General features: G+C 35.7%; 1 protein-coding gene across 3 annotated transcripts; it reads left to right on the top strand.

The window, feature by feature from the left end:
- The first annotated feature begins 319 nt into the window (after window positions 1-319).
- On the top strand, window positions 320-14,595 carry LOC133307348 (protein ACTIVITY OF BC1 COMPLEX KINASE 3, chloroplastic-like). Of its 3 annotated transcripts, XR_009751024.1 has the most exons (9): window positions 320-865; window positions 964-1,191; window positions 1,534-1,869; window positions 2,172-2,727; window positions 2,904-3,090; window positions 3,195-3,561; window positions 3,992-4,135; window positions 4,277-4,491; window positions 14,509-14,595. XR_009751024.1 is itself a non-coding variant. In XM_061507848.1 (8 exons), exons 1-7 carry the CDS (start codon window positions 500-502, stop codon window positions 4,109-4,111), a joined length of 2,115 nt encoding a protein of 704 aa, XP_061363832.1. In that variant the 5' UTR covers window positions 320-499; the 3' UTR covers window positions 4,112-4,135; window positions 4,277-4,640. The 3 variants fall into 3 exon arrangements, 2 of the variants coding, with proteins under 2 accessions (XP_061363832.1, XP_061363831.1); XM_061507848.1 differs by lacking the exon at window positions 14,509-14,595 and having other exon boundaries at window positions 2,949-3,090; window positions 4,277-4,640; XM_061507847.1 differs by lacking the exon at window positions 14,509-14,595 and having other exon boundaries at window positions 4,277-4,640.
- Window positions 14,596-17,650: the final 3,055 nt, after the last annotated feature.

The following is a 17,650-nucleotide window of genomic DNA, read 5'->3' as shown; positions in this document are numbered from 1 at the left end:
TTTCAATTTAATACTTTAAAATAAGAAAAGTGTTCAAAATTTCCTTTATTAAATACTAAAAATTCAAAACTTTTAATCCATGCAATATTTGATTTTAGGATTTTCTTATCTTGCTCAAAGTCAATAATTTTTTTTTGATAAATAATGTCAATAAAATTAATTAACGAGAGCATACGTTCAATAATCAAATTTAAAATAAATAAATAAATTAATGTAGACATTTAACGACAATTTTATCTGTAGTTTTTCTATCAATCCAAGGAAAATTAACATTGTTACTTGTCACAGACTCACAAGATCTTTCCACTTTCCAGTTTCAATTTCCATGCCGACAAGTCCCAACTCCCAGGCTTCGATTTTGTTTTGTGCCTAATTCTGAATGCATAAGGTTGTCCAAATTCATTGTTTCTTTTTGGTTTCTTAGTACATCATTTCCAATTATCCCAAAAAATTTCAGTTTTGGCTATATATCCACTGTGGTGTAAGGAACCAAACAACCATGTCTACAGTAGTAGCTATGGTATCTTCTTCCACCACGGTTCAACCCTGTTCTTCCTGGACCTGTGGCTCCTTTCCCATTTCAAAGCTCGCTCCATCACTCTATTTCAAAGCCAGAACCAGAACCAGAACAAGAACCAGCTTAACATGGTTGAATACACAACCTCGTGCTGCTTTGGCTGAGGCAGCAACACCAAGTTCAGCTCCTTCACCTGCACTCAGAAATGGGTCCCTCAAGGTGCTTGCTCTTCCAGGGGATCGTGCTGATGACCTGCAAGCTGAGGCTAGAGCCATGGTTCGTGCTGCCAATGCTTCTGTCTACACCCCTCAACTTGTTGCTTCCAAATATGGTTCTCAACCCTTCAAGGTCCTTCAATTTCTTCCAAGTTTGACTCTTTATGTCAATATCTTTTGTGGGCATGATTTGTTTTTGTGAATTGATTCGACCCTTTGTTTATTGATTAGGTGGTGGGAAGGACCCTTCAGATTCTGAGTGCATTAGGTTCATTTTGGTTGAAGTTATTGTTGGACCAAAGAAATGGAGTGCTTGATCAGAATAGAAAGATTCGTGCAATTGAGCTCAGAACTATATTCACTCGGTTGGGACCAACTTTTATCAAATTGGGTCAGGGATTGTCTACCAGGCCTGATATATGTCCACCTGAGTATCTAGAGGAGCTCTCTGAACTTCAAGTATTGAATTCTTCCCTTTTAGCTCCTTGTGATTTAATTGGAATAGACTTTTAGATTCTTCTGTAATGTAAAGCATGTTCCAGGGTTTGATTGATTTAGTATTGTGTTGAGAGTTTTGATTGGCTCAGTGACTGATGTCAAGATGCAACATAAGAAGCTCTTCCCTATTTCATTTGTGTATATGATTTCTTGTTGGAAATGAACAATGTCGATGCTATCTGATGATAATTTATTTACTGATGTAGTGTGGTAAAGTATAGCATTTATAATGTTTCTGCTATGAATTTGTTTATGAGGGAATTGGATACTTGGGTTGCTTTGATCATTTCTGTGCTTTACCAGGATGGTTTGCCAACATTTCCTGATGAGCAGGCCTTTGCTTGCATTGAGAGGGAATTAGGACTATCTCTTGACTCTATTTACTCTTCGATATCTCCATCACCTGTTGCAGCAGCCAGTTTGGGTCAAGTTTATAAAGCTCAGTTGAGGTCCTCTGGGAAACTCGTCGCTGTCAAGGTGCAACGCCCTGGCATTGAAGAAGCTATAGGATTGGACTTCTTCCTAATAAGAGGTCTAGGGTTTCTCATAAATAAATATGTGGACGTAATCACCAGTGATGTTGTTGCACTTATTGATGAATTTGCACGTAGAGTTTTTCAAGAGCTCAACTATGTGCAGGTTACTTCTTCTGTCAATACCAAAACTGTATTTTAGTTGCAGCCAAGCATGCTTGTTTGCCAATTTTAGCATCTTGGTTTTCCTTCAAGAAAAAAGAAAAAGAAAAATAAACATTGAACCCTTTGTAGCTTTACCTAACGTTAAGCAAAGGGCAAGCATAATATGATTGTATCCTTTTTCATTTGTAATTCAAATCTTCCCTAGGGTGATGTATGCCTCATGTTAACAGACAAAGTTACGTATTTGTAAATTTTTTTTTTTTTTTTTTGGGATTGAATGTTAATTTTGACAGGTTCTTGCAGGAGGGACAAAATGCAAGGAGATTCAAAAAATTATATGCTGACAAGGAAGATATCATTGTTCCTGATGTTTTCTGGGACTATACAAGTGCCAAAGTATTAACGATAGAGTGGGTTGATGGGGTCAAACTAAATGAGCAAGAAGCAATTGAGAGACAAGGATTAAAAGTCTTGGATCTGGTAAACACAGGCATACAATGCAGCCTTAGACAGCTACTTGAGTATGGATATTTCCATGCTGATCCTCATCCTGGGAATCTTTTGGCAACACCTGAGGGAAAGCTTGCTTTTCTTGATTTTGGGATGATGAGTGAGACTCCAGAAGAAGCAAGAGTTGCCATAATTGGTCATGTTGTTCACTTGGTTAACCGAGACTACGAGGCTATGGCTCGTGACTACTATGCTCTTGATTTCTTATCAAATGATGTTGATATATCTCCAATCGTACCAGCACTTCGAAACTTCTTTGATGATGTACTTAATTATACTGTGAGTGAGCTTAACTTCAAGACACTGGTGGATGGCCTGGGAAATGTTTTGTACCAATATCCATTTAATGGTGAGATGTTGCTATGCTTTTCGATTACTTATCATTGACCTATGATTTCATTTTCTATTTAGGGGGAATGATCTTATTGTGTACTTCCATAAATATTTACTGCTTATTCCTAACTTTCTTGCAGACTCTGATCAGTTGGCTTTTGTTTTTCTGTTGTTTTCCCCTTCTGTTTACAGTCCCACCATACTACGCATTAATATTAAGATCTCTCACTGTTTTAGAAGGTTTAGCATTATATGCTGATCCCAATTTTAAGGTGCTTGCTGCCTCATACCCCTATTTTGCTAAAAGGCTCCTAACAGATCCAAATCCATATCTAAGAGATGCTCTTATTGAGTTGCTTTTCAAGGAAGGGAGATTCAGGTTTGAGATGTACTATTATCTTAAATCCATAATTGTTTGAAATGGTTGATGTAGAATAATTTATGTTAGTGCACTTGAATATTCCTTTATCTGGTCCAGTGCAGATGGAATAGACTTGAAAACCTGCTAGTCCAGGGGAGAAAGGACAGAGATTTCTCCGCTAAAGAGGCTTTACAACCTGTCTTCAAGGTATTGTTGAGTCCAGATGGTGAAGAGCTGAGGACTCTAGTTATCAAAGAGGTTGTTCGTGTATCTGAAGCTTTTACTCTTGTGACAATTTCTGATACATACCCGTATTTTCCTGCCTTTGTGAGGACCCTTGTCTTCTATGGCAATGCAAATGGACCCTTCATGATGTCAGAAACGGAAAAGGAAAGCATGATAGAGCTTAGAGATCAAGTGATTAGGATATGGGGACTTCTGCAATCCTCTGATGGTTTTGATCCAGCTCTTTTGCTACCAATATTACAGGTAGCATTTAGGCTTTGCAGCATCATTGTACTTAAGCAAACTATTCTGTCTTCCGCATCTTTGCCTTCTTTTATGCTGTATTATTATTATTTTTTTTTTTTGGGAGGTGGGGCATAGAGTAATAGATCAAGGAATTTGATGATTGAAAAGATGCGTTCATGCAACCAAAATGTAGCAAACTATTACTAACCCTCAATCAGCATTTAAGCGTTTGCAATGTCATTAAGAAATAAGATGATCTCAAAACAGTGAAATGCATAGTTTTAATATAGGAAAGAGATAACATTTGAAATTTACATTAATGAATTAATTTGTTCTAAGTATTTAGTTGAATTGGAGTGAAACTTTTTCAGCCTTAATATAAAAACCTTTTTATTCAAACTTGTTTTTACTTGCAATTGTACAAAAAATGATATTTAAATATGACCAGGTCCTTCAACAACCTGAGGCACGTAAACTTGGGGGGCGTGTTGTGGGTGGGATCTCTCAACGTTTAGCAGCTCGCATTCTTCATCAAGTACTTCAGGTCCCAAGAGCAGCTTCTACATAGATTCTGTGTCACTAGAAAGGCTAGGTAAGGCATGCTTATTACTGGTTTCATCGTCATAGTTTGCAGTGGTAGTATAGTCCATTCGTTTTGATGAGCATGTGTCACACAATGATATTCTCTCCTTGCTTCTGCTAATATTTTTGTTTTGTTTCGTTTTTCTGTCAGGTTATTATAGACAGGGAAGATAGGAGTTACATTCCTAAGTCCTAACACAAGAAGAAAAAAGTAAGAAGTTGATTCTGCAAAAATTGTTTGATTCTCTTGTCAGTTTTGGATCTTCCAATTTGGTCCAAAAAACTGTATATGGGGTTTGCTCATCATTATTGATGCTGTGTCGTCAAGATCAGCATCAAGGCATCATAATATAATAATAGCAATTGGTAAGTCATTGCTCTTACGTGCACATCTTGCGGTTTCTTATTCATTATGCCACAGAGATATTTCGGTAAAATTAACAATTATAGAGCTTGATTCCATATGGAACTAGAATTTGAAGGAGAAAACATGTAGGCTTGGCAATGGCATAAATAGGGGCAGGTTTTTGCCTCAAAATAACACTAACCCACCCTTCCCCATTTTTATGAATATTTTAAATAGAAATTTATACAGTAGTCAATCTAATATGGTTGTAAGTAGTTACTGTTAGTTAGGAAATTAGTTGTTATTTAGTTAGTGTTGATTATTTATAAGAGGATGATAGAGCTATTCCTTTGTAACGACAGGTCATAAGTTCGAATTCAGAAAATAACCTCTTTACAAAAATACAAGGGTGAGGCTGCATATAAGAATTTCCTAACCTTTACCCTCCGCAAGTCGGGGTTTTGTGGGAGCTCTCTTTTACTGTTGACTATTTGCATAAAAAGGACCTAGAGGTTCCAAGTAACTTATTAGTCAATTTTATGATTTGGATGAACTTTCATCTAGGAGTCTTTCTCTCACTTGAAGAGGGATACCAAGAAGTTTTGTTCCTGACTCAGAAGAAACGTAACACTTGAAAAAGGGTATTCTGATATATTTTAGAATTGTGAAATAATATGATACAAAGAGGTCTCTATTTATAGAGACCAAAAACCCTAATTCTTGACCTAATGGGCTTGGCCCAATACAACAAATACTAATAATAATAAAAGACCAAATATTTACAACACTCCCCCTCAAGCTGAGGAATAGATATTTATCATTCCCAGCTTGCTAGTAAGTTCTTGAAATCTATCTGAAGGAAGTCCCTTTGTCAATAGATCAGCTAATTGACGCCCAGTGGGAATGTATGGAGTGGTAATCAACCCGCTATCAAGTTTCTCTTTGATGAAATGGCGGTCGACCTCAATATGTTTAGTCCGATCATGTTGAACTGGATTATGAGCTATACAAATAGCGGACTTATTATCACATAGCAGCTTCATAGGTCCCTCACATTTTATTTTGAGATCATCAAGTACAATTTTTAGCCACAGTAACTCACAAATGCCTTGAGCCATAGCTCGAAATTCAGCTTCTGCACTTGATCTGGCAACCACATCTTGTTTCTTACTTCTCCATGTCACCAAGTTACCGCAAAGAAACATGCAATAACCAGTGGTAGAACGACGGTCAGTCACGGATCCAGCATAATTAGCATCAGTGTAGACTTCTAAAGAGAGATTACCATCACGTCGGAATAACAATCCTTTACCAGGAGTAGCTTTAAGATACTGAAGAATTCTTTCTACTGCCTGCATGTGTTTCTCCTTTGGATCGTGCATAAACTGACTGACAACACTAACAGCATAAGCTAGGTCTGGCCTAGTATGGGCCAGATATATCAATTTTCCAACTAGCCGTTGATATTGTCCTTTATCAACTGGAGGACTCTCCTCTTCAAAGCCTATCTTGTGATTCTGCTCAATAGGAGTATTAGAGGGTTTACACCCGAGCTTCCCTGCTTCTTTGAGAAGATCCAAAACATATTTCCTCTGACTGACAAAAATTCCTTTGCTTGAATGAGCTACTTCTATCCCTAGGAAATATCTTAGTTTCCCAAGGTCTTTGACTTCGAACTCAGAGGCAAGTCGTGTCTGCAGAATCTGTCTCTCCACAAAATCATCACCTGTGATAATAATATCATCAACATATACAAGGAGCACAGTAAGCTTCCCATTTTGGGAGTGCTTGAAGAAAAGAGTGTGATCTCCTTGACTCTGTCTATATCCTAAGGTCATCATAACCTTAGTAAACCTTCCAAACCAAGCACGAGGTGACTGTTTCAATCCATACAAGGCCTTTTTTAATCGACAAACTTTATTTTCCCCCTTCACAGAATCAAAACCAGGCGGGATTTCCATGTAGACTTCTTCTTCTAACTCACCATTGAGGAAAGCATTTTTCACATCAAATTGATTTATATCCCAATTGTAATGGGCAGCAAGGGACAACAAGATTCTCACTGTATTCATCTTTGCAACTGGAGCAAAGGTTTCTTCATAATCAATGCCATAGGTTTGAGTGTAACCTTTGGCGACTAATCGAGCCTTGTATCTCTCAAGAGTGCCATCAGAATTATATTTCAGGGCATAAACCCATCTGCACCCTACTGCTTTCTTTCCGTTGGGTCTATCAATAACCTCCCATGTTTTATTTTTCTCCAACGCATTCATCTCCTCTTGCATGGCTTGAGCCCAATTCCCATCTTTCAAAGCTTCATGTACTGATTTTGGGATTGAAGTAGAATCTAGTGCTGAAACAAAGCTTTTGTGCTGCACAGAAAGATTAGGAGAGGAAACAAAATGGGAGATAGGGTATTGAGTACAAGAGGGACAGGAAGAACAAGTTTTCTTGGAACAAGATCTTTTTCCTTTTCTTAAAGCAATGGGTAAATCATCTGAAGCAGTAGTAATGGGTAAGTCATCCGACGTATTAACATCATGATCAGAAATATGAGATTCAGGACTTACCAGTGGTTCAGACGATTGAGGTTGTTGTTGAGGCAATGTGGGCTGTTTCCTTCTTTGATATACCAATTCAGGTGTCACAATCTTCCGTATCTCTGGTGTATTTGATGTATCAGTCATAGGAGGATCAGTCACAGAAGGATCAGACATAGACACATTAGGAACAGGAACAAGAGGAAGAGACACTGACACAGGTGAAGAAGTAGACCCTGAAGATTCAAAGAAGGAAGGTGATGAGTCTTCTGGTGAGTTATTCTCCCCCTGAAGATGAGGACCTTGGAAAAAGGACTCAGATTCCTGAAATGTAACATCCATAGAAACAAAAAATTTCCGACTTCCAGGGTGATAGCACTTGTAGCCCTTCTTATCAGGAGCATAACCAAGGAAGACACATTTAAGAGCCCTAGGATCCAACTTACTGCGATGCTGTTTATGAATATGAACAAAGACAACACACCCAAACACTCGAAGAGGAAGACTTTGCAAAGTTGGAACAGAAGGAAAAAAAGAAGTCATGGAGTGAATATGACTTACATGATCGAGAACCCGAGTGGGTAGACGATTGATCAAGAACGCTGCAGTAAGAATGGCATCTCCCCAATAGCATTTGGGTACATGTGTTTGAAACAGTAAGGCACGAGCAACTTCAAGAAGGTGACGATTTTTCCTTTCAGCAACCCCATTTTGTTGAGGGGTGTCTACACAAGTAAGTTCATGAATCATACCTTGATTTTGTATAAATTGGGAAAAAGAGTGATTGACATATTCAGTACCATTATCTGTCCTTAGTCTTTTGATATTTTTACAAAATTGAGTCTCAATCATTTTATAAAATTGAAAGAACAGTTGTGGTACCTCAGACTTTTCACGCATTAAGTAAACCCAAGTGACACGAGTGTAATCATCAATAAAAGAAACAAACCATTTATTTCCAGAAGAATGAGGGACCTTAGAAGGACCCCAAACATCAGAATGAATAAGATCAAAAGGTTCAACACTCTTAGTAATACTAGAAGGAAAAGACACACGATGATGCTTAGCAAATTCACAAACATCACAATGAAAAGACTCAACAGACTTAGACAAAAACAATGACGGGAATAAAGATTTGAGTAAACTAAATGGAGGATGACCTAAACGCTTATGATGCAGCCAAATTAAAGAATCAGCAGTTGATTGACCATGAGACATGAATGTGTGATCTATTACTTTATTTGCGGGAGATTGTGACACCAGATAGTACAGCCTACCTTGCTCTTTAGCACTACCAATCGTCTTCCCTGTGGCGAGATCCTGAAAAACACAATGGGTAGGGAAGAAGGTTACAGTACAATTCAAATCTTTTGTAATTTTGTGAATAGAAAGAAGATTCGTGGAGAGTTTAGGAACATGAAGAACATCCTTAAGATGTAAGGACTGCTGTAAGTTTATGTCACCAGAACCCGCAACTGATGTATGTGAGCCATCAGCTATGGATATTGTATGAGTTCCAATGGTAGGATGATAAGAAATAAAGGAGTCAGCACAACAAGCCATATGATCAGTAGCACCAGAATCAACAACCCAAGAATGTTGAAAATCATTACATGAAGAAATGAAAGAATGAGTTTTGGAGCTCATACCAGTCATAGCCAAAGCACTAGTATCAGATGGCTTACTCAGATAATCAAGAATGGTTCGGAGTCGTTCCAACTCATCTGGACGAAATGCAGATTGGGTCTCATTAGGTGCAGGGGTTATTTCAGAAGAAGTAAAATGCGCTTGACCACGCATCCTTGCCATCTTTTCTAAGACAGTTTGCTTTCCATAAAGGCGAAAGCATAAATCCTTGATATGACCTGTTCTTTTACAATAAGAACACCATTGATCATTTCTCTTAGGTCTAGAAGAGGTACCATCACAAAATTTTGAAAAAGAACTCCTTTGAGAAGAGGCCATACTGCACAACAAATGGTCAAAGAAAAGCTCCAAGAAGCCACAAAATCACAAACAAATACTAAACAACGTCAGATCTGACCGGAACAGTAACACAGCCGCCGAAACAGTAACACAGTGACCGGAACAAATACCGGAACAAATACCAAACAACGTCAGATCTGGTCGGAGGCAAGAAATTGGTGAAAGAACAAACTCCAAGAAGCCAAGAAATTCTGAAAAAAATACCAAACGATGTCCGATCAAAGTAGAGAGCACAGATCCAGAACCGGCTTGGAGAGACGATCAGAACCGTGGTGGTCCGCGGCCGAGAACCACCGTCACGCGCTGTCACGCGCCGGTGAAGCTGGCGGCGCGTGGGATTCACGCGCAGAGACAAGGGCGGCGCGTGGAGGCGCGTCTGACCTCCGATGGTGCTGGGTTTTTCAGGCGAAGGTCGTCCGGCGAGCGCGATGGTTTCTGTTCGGAGTGAAGAATCCACCGGAAAAAGGTTACAATCGCGATGAACAGGTTCTGTACGGTGGTTCTGTACGTTGATTCTGTGAACGTTTGCTTATGGTTGTGTAATAGACAAGAAAAAGAAAGAGGAACAGTGAAGCAATGGTCTTCTCGGTCCAAGAGGTCCCCGGAAAAAAATTTCCGGTGGCGGCTGATGGCAGCGAGAGACGTGAAAAAGAATAGAAAGGTTTCGTAGGCGCGGAAGCAGAGCCCTCTGGATCGAGAGCTCTGATACCAACTTGAAAAAGGGTATTCTGATATATTTTAGAATTGTGAAATAATATGATACAAAGAGGTCTCTATTTATAGAGACCAAAAACCCTAATTCTTGACCAAATGGGCTTGGCCCAATACAACAAATACTAATAATAATAAAAGACCTAATATTTACAACAGTAACCCACTTACAATCTTAAAATTGATCCATCATCTCATAATTTAAAACATATGTTCATTATAAGTGCTAAATCAGTGAAGACTAATTCTGTTTTGCGAATTACTTGACATGAAGAAACATTGATTCTTATTTAGATTCGGAGTCTATGGCAGGATAGATTGACCCCAAGCTCGATGGGGTGGGTTGTGGTGGGAGTGGCAAGCCTACCTAAACCTGAATTTTTATTCCTTATAGTATCAGATATATAATGCCATTATGTACTTGGAAGTAGGAAGGGTCAAATAACAATTTGCCAAATGCCACATGGTAATCTGTGTTTATAAATGATTGGATATTGTCATCCTATCAGCGGGTAACTTTCAGTGCATTTTTTGTCCACTTTATGATTTGAGCATGTATACATGCACCATGTTGGCAAGTACATAGATTCTGAACTACATTTGGGGTTATGTCTTTTTCACCACAGATTATGATCTCAATATAAATTCTATCTCAACTGTACCAACCAGAGTTTTTTGTGGTGGTTGTTCTGATTATAATATCTATTAGAGCAAGTTTATACTTTTAACAGTTCAGAATTTAACACACAAGTGGGAGGAGCTCAAACATTTCTTTATTTTAATGCTACAAAAGCTTTTGAAGGCTACCATCCAGGAGGAAGAAGGCAATGGACATGACATTTAAGAGAACATTTGGGTAGCATTAAAAAACAAGAGTTCTCTTTTTAAAAAAAAATTAAAAAGGTGTTTTGTTAAGATTTTTCTTTTTCTTTTGGCATTCTGGACAAAGGTAACATTAAACTGAAATTTGTCTCAGCCTAGGCAGCATGTAACTAAAATGATGTACCCGGGATTCATTCAATCTTCTTATGTGGAAAAGTGGTTACGTGGTTATGTTATTTGATCACAATCACTCATTGATAATGAGATAAGAGAGAGAAAAATGTATAATTTTTAAATAAATAATTGTGATCAAATAACATGATCATTTTTTTAATGAGAGGATCTATTCTAGATGTACTGTTGAAGTTTTCAGAGTTCAGCTCACCATGGGGAGTCGTCGAAAACCATAACAGTAGTTTTGCCAGCTTTGCAATGAAGTCTGTTGCATGGCTGGCATCTCCACATTGGTTATGCACTCTATTCATTCCTACGAGGAAGAGTATATCCAAGTTGGCATTGTTACAATACTTAGTTGTTAGGGGGCAAAACAGTCTCAATATCAGGCCTAAACTGCTCCGCTAACTTGTCTATATATTAAAAAGGGTTTGTCTACTTTCATGTTATAGGAAATAACACATCTAACTTGAAAACATAAAATGGTGGGGATCACCACTAAAAAAAAAATAAAAAATAAAAAATGACAGTACAAGTGTCTATGATAAAAGATAGTAGTCTTTTATAATATGAGACTATTATTTTCCTATTAAAAATGTGAATTTTTTAAATAAATTATATTTTTCATAAATGTAATGGGTATTAAATCAAGATCAAAGATATGCAAAAGTATTGTTGAAATTTTTTTTTTTTTTTTTTTTAAAAGAATCAATATTTCATCCTATGGTGGTTTCAACCCGTTTGATTTGTTGTTTTGTGGGGTGGGTTTAAACGACTGAGCGGGTTGAGAATCTCAATTTAATTCATATGTGGCTGGCTGTTTTGCCATCCATACTTGAATACATGGCAGCAATTATATAGCAGGACCTACAAATTAGCAATTTTGAGTCAACCCTGTCCACCTTCTTTCAGCACAATTAGTAGTTTGTTATATTTACATCTGGACCGGTCATGTTAATACTTTTTACTCGTGTAACCTAAAGTCTTAAGTTTATGTACATCGGGTATGACTCTTTGGAGGTGTTTAATAGGGGGACATTTCATGGAAGTGAACTTCTAAGTTATATAAAATTTAAGGATTTAATATCTCTCATGTTGTAAGAGATAATTTTATCTCATACACATATGTAATAATATATGAAGTATATATTTCCTTTTTTTCGCTTTTTTCTTCACATGATCTTATATAGGTCTTGTATATTTTTATATGTTTGTAGGAGATAATTTTATCTCCTAAACTTCAAACCCAAAATTTAAAGCAGTTTTGAGTTTGATATGATTTTTTAAAACTCTTAAAGAGGACTGAAAAGTTAATTTGAATAAATTATGATGTGAAATTAAATATTCAGTTGAATGAATTACTTGCATCAATGTCTTTTTTCCCCAATCTTTTGCTAAAAGAAAATTTAAGGTGGAGTCATTCAAGGGTATAAACTTCCAATTTCAGTGATGATTTACAAAGTAATTACATATTGCCTATTAATAAGGATTTTAAATTTAAACCTAATATATAATTATCGCAAGTAAAAGATTGATTAGGTGATCTAACTTCAGTTAGCTACATTAATGGTTTTTAGATAATAAAAAATAAAAAAAATGAAAAGATGGCTCAGTTAATGATTGAAACTCCTGCATCATACCAAGCCTTCTTTGAGTTTTTTGATTTGATTCCTAATGAATCAACTCTGCTTGGAAGAACTAGATTGCGCTTCATCTCCAGTCTTTTGGGTACGATATGGGCTTCTTATCCTTTAACCTCATATGTTGGCTCAAGCCTATTCAATATGCATCCTGGTGTGTTGCTACATGATTGATTCACTCGATTGACTAGTAATTTTTATTTTTAGAGGCCTGATCTGTTTATTCCTTTAATCTAACTATTGCACATGTAAGTTGTTAGAATCTTACTATTGTTTGTTATGTTTATGTGAAATTATTTTCTCCACCTAATGACTCATGGCATAAGTTCTACGTTAAACTTTTTTTCTCTCCACTATTTTGTAGATCTCACTTATGTCACGAGTCATTAGTGAGAAAATATTTTCCCTATGTTTACACATACTAAGCATTTTAGTACAAACTCATGGGAAACATACTAGGTTGGGGATAGGGATGTAAATGAGCTGAGCCGAGTCAAACTTTAGCTTAAATGAGCCAAGCTTATGAAAAACATTTTGAACTTGGCTTGACTTGTTTATAAAAAATTAAAGGCTTGACTTGAGCTTGACTTGACTCATTTATAATTATAAAATGTATTTTTTTTCAAACTCACATACGTCCAAATATTGAGATTATAAATGCGTCAAATTCTGTATTCCTTCATTAGAGAAAAACAATAATAGAACCCACTTAGTCCACATATATTTTAAGATCGAATAATGAGTTTCACAATTTCTTCTTAAACATCAATCCAGCTCATGAAATAGAGGATGTGGGGGAAGAATATTTTAAGAAAAATATGTAATATAGACTAACCTTTAAAATTTTTCAGTGATAACAATTTGTAATATTAAAAAAAAATAGTTATTAGGACCTTTATTAAAATAACCAAACAAACTCGACAAACAATTGAATCTCATCTCATGTCATCATCATTTCCATCCTCAAATTGGAACAAAGAGGTTAACAATTAATATTTACTGACAACATTTAACCAAAGAAAAAAAAAACTACCTATTAGCACTACTACCAGACTTCATGCTACTCTTGGGAAACTTAGCCCTTACCCCAAAGTCCATCGACACCTTTATATGAACAATTTGATATAAAAAATAGAGTTAATGATTTAGTGATATAAAAATAGAGTTTTATTAATCTCATGTTAAAGGAGATAAGTTATCTCATGTCATAGAGATACATTTGTGGGCTCCGCCACTTGAAAAATAAAAAGAAAAGAAAAGAAAAAAGTGGCACAATTATCAAAGGGTGTGTAGGAGAGAAACTTATCACATGTAGCATAATAGTAGTTTTTTCCATAAAAATATATTATTTATTATAATAATATATCGGGCCAGCTCATGGGCTTTCAAGTCAAGCCTCATTAAATTATGATTGAGCTTGTTTACTAATCAAGTTTTTTTTTTAAAGCTTGAGCCCGTTCTATTTATTAAACAAGTTAGGTCAAGCCAAGCTTAAAGAAAGCCAAGCCTTGGGCTTTTGACAAGGCGCTTGCCTCATTTACACTCTTAGTTGGGGACAAAATGAGAAAGTGTTATGTATTAGTTTTAGGGTTTAATGCTTCTAATGTTATAGGATATAAATTTAGGCTTAATATTTTTACAGTGAATGTAGATAAGTTATCTATATTCACTCCCAACCTGATGTCATTTTAGGTTGAAAAATTAAAAAATTATAATAAGAAAGACTATTATAACCTTGAAATAAATTATAATTATAAAAATACTTTGATTTTTGTCTCAAAATGACGTCGTTTTGACCTCAATGTAGATAACTTATCTAAATTGACTGAAGAAAAAACGCGAACCCATAAATTTATTTCTACACTTATATAAAAGTGTGTGGAGCCTATGTGAGGAGAAGAGAGAGAAAGAAAAAATATGAGTCTCGCTATGTAAAAAATAAATTTACCTCCAATAACATAAAAAAAGCTAAACTCTTAGTTTTAACTATGAACAACTAGTTTTCTCTATTAAAGAAAGAGTTTAATATTTTTCATATTATAAAAAATAATTTTATCTTCTATAATCATATAAGAAGAAGAAAAAAAATATAAACTCAGGCGTACACACATAAATAAAACTCATAAAGAAATGGGTATTGCTAACTTCATTCTTCATGTTTCAGTAACTGTATACAATATCATAAGGAGAGAGAGTACCGTTGAAATCTTGACCAAAAGTTAAGAATGACCATAAGAGAAGACAGAAGCACCACCACCACCTTCACCGTCGGAGAGATGGCGGCTACACATGTTCCCATGGGCATGTGCCACGTGTCCGTTTTGGCCGGTATTGACGGTTGGGACACTCAGTTGTGCCCCTTGATAAAGGAACACTGAGGCCATGCTCCCATGTATCTTTGTCTGCTGTCCCAACCTTTTCCTTTGTACATGTAGGTCCCACTATTTATTCAATATCACGTGGCTCCCATTTAATTGTTCTACACTATTGGTGCCACACCAGTTCGATGCATTTGGGATTCATTCAAATTTTCAATTTGGAAATTTGTAAGAAAATCCATGTATTTGTACAAAAAAAAAAATGCACTCGTAAAACAAACACTTATTTTGATATTTGACTTAAAAAATTAATTTTTAATTCAGTTAAAAAATTCATTTTTAATTCATACACTATTGTTAAATGTTACTTGACATGGTTAACCAACACCATAAATTACATTTTAGACAGCTTCCTTCATTAAAAGCACAAAAGGAATCCCCTTTTTTTTCAAAAAAATTGTAGTCTCTCTCTGTTTCTCTTCAATAATTGTAATAAGAATTCTTGAGTTGTGTTAATTCTTCTCAGAGTTGATTTAAGGTCAAAATCAAAATTTGTATTTTATACCATTTTTTCACATTCTTTAAATATAAAACTAATTTTTGTTTAAATTGTTAAGGGTATCTAGAATCATCTTTACTTTGTCTTTTTCTAGTGTTTCTCGATTAAAATATTAACATCTTAAAGCCTAGTTTTATTTATTTAATTAGAATGGTTGTGCTAATTCTTGGGTATTGGACCGGGAGCAGGAATAAATTTTTAAGTACAAAAACTAAATTTAACATATACAGATAAAAAAAACCATATTAATACATAGTTATTGTCTAATAGACCTTTAGTTTAAAAGAAAAGTAATTAATGTTGGACGTGTTTCTCTTTTAATATTTGGTGGCTAAATATATACTTTATTTATGAGTGCATGATTCACAACTAGAGATGTTAACGGGCCGAGCCGAGCTAAACTTTAATCTTAAAATGTTAAGCTTGTGTTTAAATGTATCAGCCTCACCAAGCCTGTTACCTGTTATGAATATAATTATCGGCCTGTGGCCTGATTTATTTACAAAAAATAAAGACCTAGTTTAGCCTGTTTAAAAAAAATAAGATAACAAAAATTTATCCAAACAAATATACAATCAACAGCACTAGTAATTTCATAAATATTCATAAATTCAATGTACATCTAAACAGCATAATATAGAACAAAATCATTCAAAAATTCTGTTTAACCAATAAAATGAGGTGAAATAGATTGAGGAGAGAGAGACAGCTACTAAAAGTAGTATAAAAATATAGGGGAAGGTTATATTTACAACCTATTTTTGTTTATAACTTCTTACAATTATATATTAACCGTTGATTTCTTCCAATCAACGATTATCATTTATTGCGAATTAATAAATAATTAATAAATTCATTTTTGCGAAAATCTTAACCATTGATTGACAGAAATCAACGGTTAAGATATGATTGTAAGAGGCTGTAAACGAAAATAGGTTGTAAGTGTAACCTTTCCCAAAAATATAAAATAAAAATAAAAATTAATATACTAGGCTAGCCTAGGAGGCTCTAAGGATGAGTTTTTGAATTGGTGCTTGAGGCCTTTTTATTAAACGAGCTTTTATACAAGTCCAAGCCTGGTTCCAACAACCAATTTTAGACATGAAAGCTCAGGCCTTCACTAGCCGAGCCAAAATCCCCTGGTTCGTTTACCACCCCTACTCACAACCACCTCAATAAATGTTGCCTATCCCATTATCTATAAAGACTCTAGAAGAAAATGTAGTTTCTTCTCACTTATATAATCACAAGAAACCTTCTGTAATAAGTTAGCGAAGCTTAGACATTGTGTGAATGTGTGAATCTTCTGAAGAGAAGTTTGAGTAAGAGACCTCTTTAGAGAAAAACTTTGTAACCATTACTGTTATTCTAGTGTGAGTAGAGAAGTTTGATCTCTTTGTAATCCTATTATTCATAGTGGAAGATTTTCTAGATTAATGTCCCATGGTTTTACTACTCAACCTTAGGGGAGATTTTTTACGTTAAAATTTGTTGTGTTTTTTCTCCATCTCTCATCTCTTACATTTCGTTGTTTTCTACATTTCTTGACTGATCGGTTACTATAATTCATTTTTGAGTTGGTACTATTTTCTAGTGTTGTCGAGCGGTAATGCTGAATTGCTGAGCGGTAAGCTTGAAGACTTCATACTGTCATATTGTGTGTGTGCCTAGCAGTAAAGCTAATTGTGCCGATTGGGAAAACTGCTTTCGCGTGAACTGATAAACCTTTAGTTTATCATGTTTTTAGGGCTAGTATCACATGAATTACATAGTCAAAGACATGAATTCTTATGTTTTATAGTAAAAAGCATGAAAGTTGGATGTTAATCTAACATATCTTGTTTTTATTGGTTTTGAAGGTAAATTGATATGAATTTGAGCAAGAATGGAGCAAAGGACTTGGAGTAGGAAATGGAAGATCAAAGAAGTCCTAGAATGCAATCAAGAAGCTAATTCAACATTGAGGGAGAGCGTTAAAGCACTATTGATGGAAAATATGAAGGAAAGCTTCAGTACGAGCGTGTTTTAACGCGCTTCAGAGTGTTCAAATGCACTAATTACATGGAAAACATAAAGGAAAGCTTCGATAAGAGCACGTTTTAACGAGCTTTAGAGCATTCAAACGCGCTAATTGCATGAAAAATATAGGAATGCCACGCCTGGCCAAAATATTTACCAGACTGCCACGCCAACAATAAATTTTCCTAGAATGCCACCTGGCATAATTCGCTACACTGTGTAGCGAAATATGCTTTCAAATAATTCGCTACACAGTGTAGCGAATTATGCCATGTTAGGCTGCACAATCAGCAATAATGACACGTGTCAAGCAGGCAGTAATTCAAGCATAATTCGATACACAGTGTAGCGAATTACTACCTGCTTGACACATTCATTTTTGCTGACTGTGCAGCCTGACATGACATAAT

This window comes from Gastrolobium bilobum, unplaced genomic scaffold (genome assembly GCF_033153095.1).
Source record: "Gastrolobium bilobum isolate Gb01-03AN ecotype WA unplaced genomic scaffold, APGP_CSIRO_Gbil_v1 utg24366, whole genome shotgun sequence".
NCBI lineage: Eukaryota > Viridiplantae > Streptophyta > Magnoliopsida > Fabales > Fabaceae > Gastrolobium > Gastrolobium bilobum.
This window is presented reverse-complemented; position numbering and strand designations above follow the sequence as displayed.

What these genes read in the sequence shown, in the direction of transcription:
- LOC133307348 (XM_061507847.1), top strand. Translation starts at nt 500, where the DNA reads ATGTCTACAGTAGTAGCTATGGTATCTTCTTCCACCACGGTTCAACCC. An exon ending in GTACCAATATCCATTTAATG is followed by an intron (nt 2,728 to 2,903) that starts GTGAGATGTTGC and finishes TTCTGTTTACAG; the next exon opens with TCCCACCATACTACGCATTA. An exon ending in TTTTGCTACCAATATTACAG is followed by an intron (nt 3,562 to 3,991) that starts GTAGCATTTAGG and finishes AAATATGACCAG; the next exon opens with GTCCTTCAACAACCTGAGGC.